Source organism: Mastomys coucha, chromosome X (assembly GCF_008632895.1).
Source record: "Mastomys coucha isolate ucsf_1 chromosome X, UCSF_Mcou_1, whole genome shotgun sequence".
In the NCBI taxonomy this organism is placed as follows: Eukaryota; Metazoa; Chordata; class Mammalia; order Rodentia; family Muridae; genus Mastomys; species Mastomys coucha.
Genome location: NC_045030.1, coordinates 133,159,649 through 133,176,783, shown reverse-complemented (window position 1 = coordinate 133,176,783; position 17,135 = coordinate 133,159,649). Strand labels below are relative to the sequence as shown.

At 36.0% G+C, this 17,135-nt stretch overlaps 1 protein-coding gene across 7 annotated transcripts in view; it reads left to right on the top strand.

Moving 5' to 3' along the window:
* The window catches only part of Nup62cl (nucleoporin 62 C-terminal like), a 57,938-nt gene that overhangs the window by 28,221 nt on the left and 12,582 nt on the right, over positions 1–17,135 (top strand). For 6 of the 7 annotated variants that reach the window (XM_031368707.1, XM_031368685.1, XM_031368663.1 and 3 more), the window contains 6 exons: positions 1,257–1,401; positions 7,743–7,893; positions 8,155–8,204; positions 8,346–8,480; positions 10,733–10,844; positions 14,016–14,082. In XM_031368707.1, the coding sequence (XP_031224567.1) occupies positions 1,257–1,401; positions 7,743–7,893; positions 8,155–8,204; positions 8,346–8,480; positions 10,733–10,844; positions 14,016–14,082 (660 nt within the window). The remainder of the gene's footprint in view (positions 1–1,256; positions 1,402–7,742; positions 7,894–8,154; positions 8,205–8,345; positions 8,481–10,732; positions 10,845–14,015; positions 14,083–17,135) is intronic. The other variant, XM_031368692.1, reaches the window with a different exon arrangement.

The window sequence follows — 17,135 nt, the reverse complement described above, 5'->3', positions numbered from 1 at the left end:
TTTTTGCGTTGAATTCTCTCTTAAGCTAGTAGCATATGGGGCAGCTTCCTGTACTTCACACCCTCATTGCTGGCCAGATGTACTATGAATCAGGAGCAACAGACAGGGTTTCCTGGAATAAAGCAGGGGTGCCTGAGCTTGTTCCGCAAGCAGAAATGGAGTAGCCCCCCTCTCTTAGACTAGTCTGTGTGTTTAGCAGGCACCATGATTTCTGTGGTTCTATAGTACAGCCATTAACCTGAACATATTGCTAATTGGGAAAGCTAGACTAACATGAACCATTGTGGGCAAGTAATGTTTATTATAGTTCTTTAGGTTACACTAGAACCATTCAGTTGCCAAGAATATTTGAAACTACAGAGAATCAAAAAGAAGAAGAAAATAATTCCCAATCCCCACCAGCCATAAGTTTCTTGCATTGTTCTTTATATGCTTGGCATAGAGTAAGGATAAGTAGTGCTGTTAAAGTTATGAAAATTATAAGTAGATGTTAGCAACATAGGAAACATAGGACTTAAGCTAGGATGTTTATTCAGATTTAATTTATGAGAGGGCAAGACACTCTAGACAGAATACAGCAACAAAGTTATAAAAGAACTCTCGGATATAAGTAAAATTTCAGGAGACTTTTGTTGATGAGGTTGGCAAAGATACATGCCTAGTGTTAACTAAGATGTCGAGATGAACTTTTTGCTATTGACAAGACCACAGCTTTTTCAAAATCACTTTGGTAGGGTTCTTTCACAAGATACATTAAGATTTAAAGCATACCAGCTTCTTGATTTAGCAATTTCACTTGTAGGAATTAATTTCTCAAATATAGTCATGCTATTATGCAAAATATGTACAGAGATTTTGTGTACATTGTAATTATTTTTCTTCTTTGAAAGTTTAGTAAAACTTACCAGTGAGGCCATCTGGGTATGGAGTTTTCAATATTTATGGGAAGAGTTTTGAAAATTGATTGAATTCCCTTAATGGTTATAGAGCTCCTTAAGTTGTTTTATATTTTAATGAATCTCTCCAGGAGTTTTAATTTTCAGCATCGAGGTTAATTTAGATGCCTGGTGTGCAGTATATCACTTTAGATTGCAACAGTGTTGGGTTCAAATCCATGGCTTTGATTTCAAATTCTCATTAACAAGGGACTTCTCCCGCCACTTTTTTTTTTTTTTTTAAATCTTGAATGACTGAGGCAAGTTTCTCATTCTTTACTGACACTATACATTTTCACCAACACTATTTTATTTTTCTAGCCACGACCTCAACGACTACGACTACTACGGTTACCACCAATACCACTACCACAATTACAAGTGGCTTCAACCTGTATTTGAATCCATCTGCATCACCTTGGATGAATACCACTGGCATGAATGCGTCTGCTACCATGACTGTGAAGTAAGCTTGTCTATTTGAAATTTTCTATTGTGTTTTATCACTTCATAGGCATAATTGCATGGGTAGCTTTAAACTAGTCTTTTATAAATCGGTTGAGGGAACAGGGAAGGATTTTTTTTTTAAATGTAGCCCTGGAAGGTGGACAGTCAACAAGCTTCTGTAATACTTTTACAATACAGTGTTACTAGTACTACTAATAGCTATAATTTATTGTGCAATTCTGCATCTTTAGCAAGATGACAATGCTTTAAGGATACCATATCATTTAATGCTCATAATTATCCTATGAAATAGATACTATTTTGAGGTCTTGTTTTATAGAAGACTGGAAAACATAGAGATCAGGTAGTCCTTTTTTTTTTTTTTGGTATTTTTGAGACAGGGTTTCTCTGTGTAGCCTTGGCTGTCCTGGAACTCACTCTGTAGAGCAGGCTGGCCTCGAACTCAGAAATCCGCCTGCCTCTGCCTCCCAAGCGCTGGGATTAGAGGCGTGCGCCACCACCGCCCGGCCAGGTAGTCCTTTAATGGTCACGCACTTTTAATGTATGTGCCACAAAGAAAAATTCAAGCACTTGAACTCTAGAACTTATATAAACTTGCATATTATATGAAACATCCTGTGTGTCCTTTATACAGTTCCTACAATGACAGAATCTTGTATTACTATAGGGTAGAACTAGCTAGAATATTGACATTGATTCAGTCAAGATACAACATAGGGAGCTGGAGAGAAAGTTCAGCTGCTATTCCACAGGACTAGTGTTTGGACCTCAGCATCCATGTCAGGCTGTTCAGAATTGCCTGGAACTCCAGCTCCATGGTTTCCAACACCCTCTTCTGATCTCCATGGGCACCTGTACACGTGTACACACATCCACGCAGATACACTTGCATAAAAAAGTAAAGGTAGATAGAAACATAATTTTTAAAAATATATACAATATATTCAAATATAAATATTTTTATTTATAATAAGTAAAAGTAAATATAAAAATTAGTTCTGTTACCACAAGGATTCCACATGGTGCCCTTTTATAAGTACATCTCTCCTTTCATTAACTGGGCAGTAACCAATCTGTTCTCCATTACCATGTTGATAATATTTTGAAAAAGTTAAAAAGGTGAGCCATGGCGAGCCATGGCATATGTGTCTGCTAAGAATTGGCCACTTGTTTTCATTCAACATAATTCCACACAAAAGTTTGTTCTTTTTTTTTCTGAGTGGTATTACATGCTTGGTATAATGTAGTTTTGTTAAGCATAGGATTGTTGATAGGGCCACTAGGTTAGTTCCATGTTTGGGGCTATTGGTATGAACATTTGTGTACATGTTCCTTTGTGAACCTAAGTCCTTTGTATCTTGGGTAAATGTCTAGGCATGTAGGTGCTTGTCAGTGTGACATTTGTGTATTTATTATTTTTAGGTGCCTGACACTTTGTAGTGTGGCCATTACCCAGACTGTCCATATTTACTTGCTCAGTAGTGACAACGTGACACTTTTTATTACCCTTCTTACAGATGTGAAGTGGTCTTATTGTGGCTTGAATTTTAATGTGTGATGATGTTGTACATCATTAATTTTTTTCTCCATTCTTTGAGAATTTAATACACTGTGTTTTGATCCATATTCGTCCTCTCCTCCAGCTCCTCCCAGATCTACCCAATTCTCTTCACCTGACTTTTGGTTCTCCTTTCTTTTTTTAACACCCATCAAGAAGTCCAATTTATCCTGACTATATATTACTGGATGTGTGGACTTCCTTTCCAGCTACACTCTTGAAGAAAACTTACTGGTTTTCTCTCAGCAGCCTAGATAAGTGTGGGACTTCATGCCTACTTACCCTTTCTATGATGAGGCTTAGACTGGTTTGGGCTTGCACAAGCCTTGTATATGCTGTCATAACTGCTGTGAATGACTCTGGGAAGCTACTCTGCTATGATCTTATAGTCATCTGTTACCTCTGTCCCTTATACTCTCCATCCTGACTGGCTCTGATATAATGATATGTAGTTTACATATGTATGTATGCATGTGTATTTGGTTTTTTGTTCTTACCTTTTGATCACAGAATAACATTCAATGAACCAGTACCAACTTTACAACCTAGAAAATGCTCTGGGAGGCATTCTTATTCCTGTTTTCTCAAAGAAATGGTCAAGTTGGTACTGATTCACTGAATGTTTCTTTAATGAAAACTTCTGTGCCCAGATACATCTCATGCAGACTCCTTTAAATTAAAAATCAACTTATTTAATGGATCCAGAATCAGTCAGACTGTGCAGTTCATCTTTAATGAGCTTCAGCAGTGTGTGATTTTAAAGGAACAAGTCCAGAGAATTCATGAGCATCAAGTTGCTCCTCCCTATTGTCTTTGTTACATTGGAGAGATATTCTTGTTTCATTTCTGATTATTGGTGGCCTGTATCTTTCTTATATGAATTTTTTAGTGATGTTTCTCTAAAGAACCAGCATTTGTTTTCATTGATTAATCTGTAAAACTTGCCTGTTTTCAGGTTCACTGTTATCCACTGCTGATTCTTTTCTCCTGATTGTATTGGGCTCATTTTCTTTTGCTAGTTTCTTAACGGCTGATCTTAGACTATTGATTTGAGGCGTTTTCTTCTCATGCCAGCCTGTGATGCTATAAATAGCCTCTCCACTGCTTTTCCTGCGGCCCACATCTTTCATTATGCTCTGATTTCATTTTGAGCAGTGGATTATTTGGAAGCATGTTGCTTAATTTCCAAGTGTTCTGAGATTGTCTTCTTTTCTTCTTGAATTAGTTATACTCAGTGAGCATGCCCCAGATGATTTTAGCTATTTTATATTTGTTTACATTTTTTTCTTGTGTGTGAGGAAATGGTCTGTGTTACAGATTGTTCCATGGGAACCTAAATATTCTGTTCTCTTTTATCCTATCAAGTTTAATGTTCTATGTATTTCCGTTGTTCTATGTAAAGATTTTAGAGTTTTGCCTTATTCCAGTCTAGTAGTTCCTTTGGTTGTTGGAAAGTAGCTTTTTGAAGTTCTCAAACAAATAATTTTGGATTTGTCTTATTTTCTCTCTTTAGCTTTATCAGTTTTTCTTTTGATAAAATTCTAGTGGCCTTTATTGTTTTTTTTTTATTTATTTTTTATTACCACACAAAGAAATGGTCACCACTGAAACATTTCCATCCATACACATCATTCCAGTTTTCTTTTCTTGGCAGCCCTTTCCCTCCACCCCTTCCCACATTTACATCTTGTTACTAGTCCCTTCCTTCCCCCTAAACAGTTCTCTCCTTTCTTTTCAAGCTCTCTGCTATAGCCTTTTCTTACTGGCTTCTAGGCTTTCCTGTTTGCCTGCATATACATTTCGATTGGCAGCTCTCTCCTTGCACCTTGATTTCTTTATAATTCTGTCATTCCCCTTGTCTTTGCATATGATAATTTTTGTTGTTCTGTGATGTACCCTATATGATAGGAACGTAGTCTTTTCTTAAAAAAAAAAAAATAAGAAATACTCTTGCACCTTCAATTCTTTTACCTTTAATCTTTCCATATTCTTGGAGTGATTCCGTGTAGGCCATATATTGTTGGATGTTTTTAAACTACAATATCAATCCCTGTACTTTATTGGGTTATTGACTCTCAGAGCTTGACTCTGCTGTTTGGTTACTTCATTGTTAGTTTTGACTTGTGTTCTGTTTCTCCTTGTTTTCAATCTAGCTGTGATTGATGGAAAATTTTAGGGAGTTTTACATTGTTGTATATATGGTGTTTTTAATCTTTTTTCATATAAATTGTTACTGGTTGCTGTGGACATTAACATATGCATATATAACTTAAAACAGTCTATTCATATTGACTCTTTACCATTTTTGCTCAAGTAGAGAAACCCGTAACTTACTTTTCCTACTTTTTATCTTGTTAGTGTTGTCACGGGTATTTCTTCCATGCACATTGAACACAACACCACAGAAGGCTGTAATTTTCATTCCCACCGACAAATACGATCTAAGAAACTCACTGAGAGTGAATGATGCTTTGCCCTTCTTTTCAGCCATTTCAAAGCGACCTTCTAACACTTGCCATTTCTTTTCTGGGGAGTTAATCTTCAAGGGTAGATTTGTGCGCAATGCCTTACCTTAATTTTTCACTTGCATAAGATATTTTTATTTCCTCTTCGTTTATGAAGATCCGAAGGTCATGATGAGCACATTTTTTTCCTCCTTCCAGTACTTTGCAAGTGTGCAACTTCTTTCTAACCTATCAGTTTCAGATGAGAAGCCAGCTATCATTCAATCGCTCTTCTATTTTAAGCACATTTTTTTTCTATCTAGTTTTTGCTTCCCCGATTTTAAATGTGTGTGTGTGTGTGTGTGTGTGTTTGTCTTTTACCTTTCAGAAGTCCAATTATTCTGTGTCTTACCATGGATTTTTCTAGAGCCCTTTCTATAACAGTGGCTATCCCAGCTGCCTCACACCATGGATTTTTGTGAGTCATCCTAGTTTGGTTTATTTACCTTCTTGAATTGGTATGTTTATACCTTTTCCCGAACTCAGGACCTTTGCAACTTTTCTTCCCAATAATATTTCAGACCCACTCTTTTTTTCTGGAACTTACATATACTTTTATCTCATCTATTATATTACTGCCCTCCTGTTTTCTCCTTTTTGTTCTGTACATTTAAATTAACTGTCATTAAGTTCACGGATTTGTTTTCCGTAAGCTCACTCTAGTGTCAAACCCTTCTGGAGGGCTTATTATTCCAGTTATTTTAATTTTCAGTTGTATATTTTCTACTTCCCTTTTTGTAATCCCCATTTCTTTGGGTTGTTTTGTTTTTTAATTTCAAGAGGATTAAAAATTGCCCTCTTCAGACATCTTTAGTGGCTGCTTTAAAATTCTTTTCAGACAGTTCCCAACATCTGATATCTCTTAATGCTTTCATCTTTTCTCTTTGGAGTGGTGATTTTCCTAGTTCTTGATATGGATCGTTTTTATTGTGTCATGGACATTTATTATTTTAGGAGTCTTTGGGCACTATTTGTATCTTCTTCATTTTCATTAGATAGCCCCTTTGTTGAGACGTAGTGCAAAGAATGGGTATGCTTTTATGTTTCGCTTCCCACTGGACCTTGCCCCAAGCAACCTAGCAAAAATGGAACCCTGAGTCATACTGCGTCAATGCACACAGGTGGTATGGAAGTTCAACTCTGAGCTCTGCTGAGTCATTCCCCATGAAAGTGGGACACTATCACACCAAGTCACTAGCTCTTGTAGGAATGTAAGCCCAGCATGCAGATGGGGCCAGGAGCACTAGAAGAAGAGACAAGTGAAGACCTAACTCAATACCTAGGCAAAATTTCAACTACTTGTACCAATGCTGACAGAGGACACAGAATACCAACTACTTTACCTTTATGCCACTTGTTTGGCCTCAGGGATACTCTATTGATGTGGTGGCTTGGCCCTCTACTGGGTCTTGCTGACACAAAGCTCATGGAAGAAAGAGGATAGTCCTCCTTTGATTGGCCTCCACTTTTGGTTTTTCCCATCAGTGAGCAGGTTAAACTCCTCACCAAGTCTTAATGACTTCCAGAGTGGAGGAAATGGAAGTCCTTAGCAGTCTTAGAATGTTCAGTCTTTAGAGGTTAAATTCTCTTCTGGGTCCCTGTGATACCAGAGCAAGTGGAGAGGCCTGTCGATTAATTATGATTTGCCCACTCTTGTTAAATCTTGTTGCTTCTGAGAGAGGATTTAGCTTTACCCTGGCATTATACGTCCCCATTTAGTACCCCAATAGGAAATTAGGATGCTACATGCTTCTGCCAGGAAAGCATTAACCTATTCCCCACTGAACTCCACTGATACTACCCTTGCTAGAGTCAGTTTGGCCTAGTTGTCCTGATCACAGAATATGGAAGATCAGCTTTTAATACAATCAGCAGGGGAGATGGAGTTCTGCATGGTTCCTTGCCGGTAAGGGATGCCTTATCTTTTGGGAGTAATACTCAGATGCACACTTTGACTTAGGTGAGTAATTTCTGCAGCCTCCATCACGCTGTGCTGACAGCACAGAAAGTAGAAGCAGGCTGTGGACCTGGCTTAGCTCTTTATATTTTGATTTAGTAGCCATCTTGAGAAGTATTCATTTGCTCTAGATCCTTAGGGTAATTTTCAGATAATTCAACTGGATGTTTTAAAAACATCTTTACATGTTATAATTTTGCTGGACAGCAGATTGGAGAATCTCCCCACAGGCTTTTCTCCCCAGCCTTCCTGTATTGTTTGTTTAAAACACGATTATTCTTTAATAAATATGATCACATTTTTATGGTTATTTTTTTTAGCTCAATAGTAACTCCTGTGATGACATATGGTCCTCTGGAGAGTATGGCGAACAATTGGAACTATCAGCTACAAGAACAAGAAAAACAGTATTTTTATCAGGCCAACCAGTTCCAGCTTTGGAACCAAATACTGTTTGAGTCCAGCAATGAGGTAAGAAGATATTCTCATTAATCTCACTGTATTGTACAAGAACTCTCAGATAAGCACATGAGAATAGACTTTGGTTTTGTGATTAGTTTCCTGTTGCAATATTGATGAGTACCTTAAAAATATTTTCCTGAATTAATATGCTCTCTGAATTAGGAAGTAGGTGTTTGGTAGCTGAATGATGTTTGAGAAAATGTATATTGTTCTAGAATTTTTGAGAAAGTTTGAATATCAACACAACTTTGTTCCTATTTTTCTTTAAAGATTGCTCTTTTGCACAACGAAATGGAAAGAGTGAAAATAGATCAGAGCAGGTAAGACCTTTGATATCTTTTGGTTGAAAAACTCAAGATACTTTTGTTCTGTTTTTTTTTTTTTCCCTTGCTGTTCATTGGCATTTAATTTGTTACCCCAAATTGCTTGCATTAGCCCTCCTGTTGGCTTGTTTTATTCAGGTTGGAACAAGAATTGGATATTATCCTGTTCCAGCAGAAGGAACTGGAACATATGTTGACTCCTATAGAGGAGCTTTTGAAGGAGCAGAATGGTCCTCTTAATGTGATGTATGTGAATAAGGAATATGAGATGATGTAAGTAACTACATAAAGATTGAAGAGTTGGGCAGAAGGAGGGAGAAATTGAATCACAAAACAGAAAGTAAATATTGGTAGAAAAGGGCAAGTTCTAGTTGGTATTTATCAACTTGTTTGACTATACCATGTTTATCTTTAACGGATGCTTGTAAATGAAGAAATCATTCTGGCAGCTCTGGTTTATACCGTTTCATTCACTATTGTTAATCTCAAGCTCATGTTTGTCTACTAAGTTTTTGCATTTGTCAAGTATATTCTTAATGTGGAAATACAAAGCTTACTTGTGATGTCGTAGTATTGTGGAATATTTCTGGCCTCATATTGACACATCTAAACCTAATATTCATACAGTGGCTTTAGTCATATACTCTTTGATTTTTCAAAGATAGACTGGTAATTTGAGGATGAACTATGGCTTTCAAAAATGGAGTAATTTTTGTCAGGGTTTCAGGCTAGGTATATTTTATTTGTGTACTGTTCAGTTTTTACTTTGTGTCTGTTTGCTGTCAGGGTTCCCATGGTAACTCTGTCCCTGGACCTGTGATTTGATAATCAGGCCACTTTAGAAAGCATTAAGAGACGTTGTGTGAACATACTTCATAATCTAAATTGCGACTAACTTGGGCTCACTTTGTCAGTGGCTTGTTAGTGAATTGAGATGTGGCTTTTATGCTTTGGATTTTTTTTCTTGGTTTTTAAGACAGGTTCTTAGCAGTTTTGCCCAGGCTTATGTCAAACTCTTGGGTTAAAGTGATTCTGTCACCTTATCATTGTGAGTAGCAGGAGCTGCAGGCACATATCACACAGTACCCAGCTGAGTTTTTGCAAGTGCTCTGCTGAACTTATTTATTATAAGGCTTGCAGTTGACATTTTTTGTAAGAATTTTAAATGTGGGTAAGTATGGCTAATCTGTACTGACCCCCATTTTATTTCTCATCCTGTTTTTGTCTGTGTTTTCTTTCTGTTTCCTTTTTCACTTCTTTCTTTGCTCTCTTCTTTGGCAGTATGTCTGTGAAATGTGTGTGTGTGCACACACACATTGTTTCCTAGTTTAAGATAGGGTCTGGCTATGTATCCATGTGTGCCTTAGAATTCTTTATGGAGACCAAGTTGGCTAAGGATTCCCTACATAGACAAAGGCTGTCCTTGAACTCATAGAGATCCCCCCTGCCTCCTCCTCCTGAGTACTGGGATTGCAGGTCTGGATCACCACACCTGACATATACTATATTTTTAATCACCTGTTCTTGGAGAAGGTCTCATTTAGCACAAACTATGTCACAGCTAAGCTGGCCTGAGAAGCTTGACCCTCCTATCTAGACTTTGTAAGTGCTGTGATTACAGGAATGTATCACCATGTTCAACTTTATTCTATACTTTTTGTTTGATTTTGTTTTTAAGACATGTTTTTAGAATTATATTAACTGTAGATTTGAGAAAGAAAACCTTAGAAACATGAGCTCCTTTCCAATTGCTCTTTGGTACCCTACTCAAATTTATATTTCAGTAATACTTTCACCAGGATTTTCAACAGTTTAGGCAACCAATTACTTATAAGTCATTTGGCCCAGAAAGCAATGGATGGTTACCAAGGAATCTAAATGAGTGTCTTAATTTTGTGGTTTTGTGGTAAGGTTGAGAAATCTTCTTTGATTGTTAATTCTTACAAACATATCGATAGACCAGACTAAATCAAGCAAGCAAGCAAGCAACCTTTCTTCTTCACTCCCCCCTCCCTGCTCTGTTTGCCTCATAAATAGTTTGTGTAGAATATTTGAGAATTTTGGCCACTGATCAGTTTGTAGCTAAGCTTAGATATATCTACCTTTTATTGTTGTGAAGCTTGTTTCTCAAACTATCCATTGTTCCTTGTTATAGTATATCATGTAAGATTTTAGTATGAAAGTTTATATATTCTCAATCATTGGAGAAATCTCAACATTTACTATTGCTAAACAATGGACTTCTATCTATCTAACTGTCCTATGCATATATTTTGGTTCCACCCAAGGTTTAGTTTGCTGTAACACTCTTTGGAATTTTCACCAGAAGCTTAAAGCCTTTGCCTTTGCCGTCTTAGATTAAGGTGGTAACATTAAATCTGTGAGACTGTATGTCCCTGATCGTAACTGGAACCTAACATGAGTGTAGGGGAGTCAAGACAGATCTAGTTAGCAGTTATATCTCTGTATGTCAGTAACAGTAGGCATGAGAAAACATTTCTTATTACTCCCACTTCCCTTTGCAGTTACAGATTGGCAGAAATTATAGATGCTGAGCTGAAAAGGATGTCTCAGGATCTCAAGGACATCATTGTTTACCTGAATTCACTGGCGAATCCTGCTGATGCTACTGAACCGGTATGGTTCCTGCTCTTTTGATTTAGACAGCCAAGATTTCATAGGAAATTAGCCCTCTGTGGGTCTTTTAATTAGTCACATTCTCCTGTTCTCCAGAGTACTCCTTCTCTGCCCTCTAGAGATATGAAGCCCTTAGGCATGATTAGTGGGACAGTAAATATTTACTAAATATTTACAGTTGTGAGGTTTTTGTGGTTATTCCCAGGAGGGTAAAAGAAATGACTCTCAATGTTAGTCAGGATTTACTTTCTGCATAATTAAATGGATCCTGGTACTTTTTTTTCACTTACTAGTTAATTTTTCATACCATATAATTATTTACATACTCTTATAAATATGAACAGATATGTCCAGGTCTATTAGACATATTTAGGCACTCTAATTTGTATCTTTAAAATATAGTGACTTAACTATTAAGACAACATTTTCCCATAGAAATTTTTTCTTGTTAAATGTCATTATGTTTCTAACTGCTTCACAGCATCCTACTTAGTTCATAGAACAAATACATTGTATTATGAGAATGTATGGCTGAGGATCCTGTTAGAATTGAGATTCTGTGAATCAATTTGACAATAAGAAAGAAGTAGGGGGTTTCTCTTTCAATTTTCTATACTCCAATTATAAAGAGCGTATTTCCCCTATCTTTCCCTATTGTCTCAGAAGCCTAAATGAAGTCCTCTTTTCCCCCACTCCCACTCAATGGGACTAAAGCTAAGAGGAATCTCCCATTGTAGGAGCTTCTATTGTGCCTTTTCTCATTAATTATAAGTAGGAGTGAGGCTAGATCTGGGTAGATGGGAATGAATAACATATACATAAGTGGTGATTATTCTCTAGCAAGCTCTTTGTCCAATTAGATGCAGACAGTTCTTTCTGCGCATACATATTATTACCGATTTTTTTTAATTACGAAAAGACAGCCAGTTACAGTTGAGAAACTATTAAAATTTTGACACATAATCTCCTTGGGTCTCCGCTCCTTCTTTTGTAAAATGTCAAGGATAGAATAAATGATCAGTAAGTCCCTTTCAGCCATAAACCAGAGCTATTCTCTACTTAACATCAATCTAAAATTGAACAACGACAAATATAAATTAGTCTGGAATTACCAATGCTACCATCTGCCCTGTGTTCACAAAGATGATCACGAGTCGACAGAGTACCTTTCTATTAGATTCTGAATGTAATTCTAAGATTCAAATTTGTTTTTGTTGTGATAGGCTTCTGATGCATGGATAAATATAAGCAGATTTAGACACAGCACAGAACTGATGTCTAGTCCTGGAGTGCTGAATTAATTTGAGATGTGTTGTCAACAGAGTTAGTAAAATCTATCTTTGTCGTTTTCTCAACTGGGCCCATGATTATTTTGTTTCACTGGTGACTAGGAAACAAGACTTTTGTTTTCATTTTTCTCGGTAAGGAGAATGGAGATGTTTAAGATGAGTGAGTTAAGGGTAATTACTGTGTGATAGCAGGACAAAGGGAGCGGAAGATCATCCCTCTTTTCAGATAGCATAAATCATTGAACAGAAAAAAATCACACCTACTGAATGATAATGTTCCTATGGATAATGTGATGGTCATGATAATCACGTCCAAAATAGGAGCTATGTGTTCCAGCATTTGCAGTGCTGGGACTAAATGACTTTTATTACTCCTGTGTGTGGGTTTGTGTGTGCGTCTTGATGAATGGGAGAGACCACATAATACTTCCACTTTTGTCAAACATATTATGTCGTTTACCCAATTATATTTTTTATAAAATCCATAAGGAAAATTAAAGCATCAATATTATCAATCCCTCCCTTTTACACTGATGTATTTCTTCTGGTCTTTTTACACTGCTGACACACAAAAAACTTGTATTTAAACAAAATCAGAAACATAAATATATTGAATTTTACCTTCTGTTTTCATAGGTCCTTTCTGAAAATTTTAGTCATTCTTTGACAATGTGAGTTTTAATGCTGCCAAGATATTTCACTGGAGATGAATTTCATAATATATTTAACATTTTTATTGATAGAGATCATTTCCAAATTTGGAGCTAATATAGCCTTGTAATGACCAATTACATTTAGAGTTGGGTAGGCTCCTGGAAGTAGAATATACTGTGTAAAATGCTGTAAATATTTCAAAACTATTGAAAGATGACATAAAAAATTTACATATGGAAATTTGGGCCTATTTACATTATTGCTTGGTGTATCTTAACATGTGGATTTTTTTCCTACTTGCAAATTGGGTGTTCTTAATCTGCAGTGGTAAAATTTTAAGTGCTCCAAAATCTAGAATTCTTTCAGTGAAGAAATAATGTACAAGTGGAAAAGTCCACACCCATGAAATGGGTCATAGTCAAAAAATATGGGCATAGCTGGAGTTGGGTGTAGCTCAGTGGTCAAAACAGCCCATGAGAAACAAACAAATGCTCAAACAAACAAATCAACATGCACACAAAACTGCAGGTATGATACAAATATTAATAACATCACCTTGAGGCTACATGTACAAGATATGTATGACACAAATTATTCCATGTTTAAGTTTGCTTCCCAAATCTGGGATATTTCATTATATATGATGCAATGTTCCAAAATTTGAAAAGAAAATCTGAAACAATTCTATTCTAAGCATTGGAGTAATAATCAACCTATATTTGACGATTGAATGCTATTATTTTTAAAATAATGAATTTGAGGGGCCATGCATGTTGCCATATCACCCAGGAGGCCAAGGAAGAGCAGCAGCTGCATCATAAAGTTCCAGGCCAGTCTGTAGTACAGAACATGCCAGTGTTTTCCAAAATATGCAGATTTGATTGACAAATTTGATGTTATTAATTTTAAATGGATTTATTAATTTGTTTTCTTTTGAAACATTTCTTAATGTTTTTTATTTTTATATTATGCTTGTCAGGTATTTATTGATTTGCAGGAATCTAATTCTTGACAGCTACCAAATGCATAGGTTGAACTAATGCATAAAAGTAGTTAGTGTATAAGTATGAAATGGCAAAGCACCATTAATATGTAGTTCATTGTCAATGCACTACTTACCAGAACAAAATTAAATGTTGTTTCCTAATTTCAATTTCCTGTGTTGCTTTCTTTTAACATTTACCACATTACAATAATCATAATCTAAAAGTCTTTGGTGTATTTTCAGCTGGAGCAGATCTACAAAATTCTGAATGCTCATATGGAATCTCTGCAGTGGATTAGCCATAATTCAGGTGGGAGTTTGTTTTATATATAATGTTGTTGGTATGAAAATGTATAACACACATTGTGCTTTCAGTGACCACACTGACTTAAGCGCTTGGCTCAAGGGTTGTTTAGCTCATGCCCACATGAGCTCTGAAGAGATTCTACAATTGAACTAGAAATTAACAAAAACAGGAAATGGGTACAGGTATGGTATGGACAATATCAATGAAGGAGGACTTTTAAATGTATCTTTTATATACAATTTTGATCTTGGTAAAACATATATGTTTTATATACTCAGAACTGGACCCAAAATAGAAAGACAAATACTGAAGCCCTCCTCACCTCAGATCAGCACAATTTATAGCATACTAACTCAGTGCAGATAACCATTGAATGCAACATTCTTTTTTTAATGTTTTGTGTTTGAGGGTATGTATGCATATCTTTATGTGTGTTTAGGTCACGTGTGTGCATGCTTGTAGAGACTGGGCAAATAAAAGTTGGATATCTTTCTCTAAGCCTCTCTGCTTTATTTTTTGACAGTCTCTGAGCCTGGAGCTCATTGATCTTGTGATACTAGCAGCAAGCATTTTACCAACTGAACCATCTCTAGCATCCCAGAGCGTAGTGTTCTTGGTAATACATTCTTACTAGGTGAAAAAAATTAAATATAAAAATGAGTAAACTTTCTTAATACTTTTATTGTTAGCTTCAGAATTATAAAACAAATATCATAACCACTTTGTAGATATAGCAAAATAAACCAAATAAATACATATATTACTGTCAATAGAAATTAGGATTTGTATTGAGAAGTGAGATGCAAGTCACTTTTCTTTTATATTCATATAAATTTAAAATTCAAATACTAGTAATGAGCTTAGATTTCTTTGGTATGGACATGCAAAGGGCTTAAAAGCATTGATAGATAAATGAACATATCTAGCACTAAGATCTTGATTTCTATATATAATTCCTGTTAAAAGAAAGATATTCTTCTTGGAGGTCTTTGATCTCAGGACTGAGGGAGGGAAATATATGGAGACTTGGGATGTGCAAGAAAGCAAACATTGTTCTAATATTAATAATGTTATAACAGAACATAAGTATAGGCATAATGTTATCATGCACTATGTAAAGATTATCCCATATCTGGTTGCAAAACTTTACTCCCCAATTACTCCCTGATTGGTCAATAAAGAAACTGATCAGCCAATGACTGACCAAGGGAAAGAACAGGGCTAGAAGTCCTCCTAGCCAGGGGACAGAGGAAGGAGAGGAAGGAAGTAGGGATTTGCCCTGGGGAGAGAGTCCAGGAGAGACCCTGGAAAAACACCTGGAACAGAGAAACCCATAAAATGTAAGTATCTTGGGGATTTTGGCTGGGAACTAGCCAGATAAGCATAAAGGATTAAAATAGAGTAATACTGCTTAGTTGTTGTGCCTTGAAGCTCTAAAATAAATATGATAGTCCAGTCTCAATTATGTGGGAGCTTAGCTGGTTTAAGAGAGAAGTGGCAGTTATAAAACTCCACTAACACATAAGATAACTGCCTGGGACTCACACTGTTAGGATGCTTTGAACATAAAAATAATAGCAATAATAGATTATAATGCTTTAAAGGCAAAACCTCAGGAAGTCACAATTATACCTTTTAAAAGAAAATTGAGAAATGTAAGGGGGCAAATCTTAGCTGAATTATGCCAACAAATAATTGTAGAAAGTGATAAAATTAGGAAACTATAATTCCAAGTTTTCCATGGACTATGTTAAAGTTCATCTTTATCTAGAATACCCTTCTTTGTTTATAAACTCTTTCAACTGATAGTCATGTCTTGGCAGAAAAATACGCTAGCAGAGAATGAACCAAATCAAGACTGCAGATTATTCTGTTAACTTTCTAAAACTAGTCTTATTGAGGTATAACTTACATACTATGAAATTCAGCATTTTAGTTGTTTAAGTCAATGGGGAAATCATGATTGTGCATTTGTGTTATATAGTAGCTGATTCAGGCAAAGGTCATCAATAAATGGTAAAACTATAATGTTTAAGATCATTGGGGAATAAGATATTTATGTAACTTCTAAAATTTATCACGCCATGTATTGATTAGTAACACACACACAATTGAGGTCAAGTTATTATCTCTTTTTAGCATACACTTAGTCTCTTAGAGCCTTTATTTTCATTCTCAAAAACAAAAAACAGATAATACCTACCCTTAATATTTTAGAAAATTAAAAGAAGCAGTGTATAGCTTTCTCTGAATAGTGCCTAGTCCATAGTTGGTAGTCAGTAAATGATAGTGGGAAGAACTAGTTACTGGTTGTTAAAATTTGTGCTGTTTGTGTATGGGGGTGGAGGTAAGAAAGGTCATGGGGTTCAAAGGTAGCTATTAAATTGGATCTAAAGAAGTTAGTTCCAGGTAGGTTCTCAGTAAATACCATTTACATTGAGAAGTTGATACAGTAGCTAAGAAGTAGGGAAATGTTAATAACCACACAATGACAAGGAATGAGATTATTCAAAGTTATCCTGTGTGTGGCTTATTTTTCTACAGTGAACAGTACTTTTGGGGTGGAGTTGAAGGGGTATTACAAGGTAATTTAGGTTCTAAAGAAAAATTGCAGTGATTTTTCTCTTGGCGGGGATCCTCTTTGTCATAAATGAAAACGCAAGGCTCTCAGCCAGTGTTTCCTTTATAAAATTAAAGTTGTTAGTGTTGCAAGGGATTTACTTTATGTAAATGAAGAAATTGTAGCCCAGAAAGGTTTAATGGCCTCTTTAGAACACACAGCTAAGACCAGCCATACAAGAATTGGGATCAGGATCCAGATTTCCTTATGCGAAAAACAGTCTTTTTAATTCTGGTGTGCTTTTGGAACAACGTAGGTATCGTTAGATATAAAAGCAAATTTTAACCATGTACAAAACAGTAGAGGACAGGGTTGTCAAAATATGGTAATATTTTGGATGGGATGTTAATCTTCAGTGTCTGGGTGAAGCTCTTAGTCAAAATTGGTAGCAAGAATAAGACAGTAGAGAGTGATGATTAATGAGAATTCCTTTTTT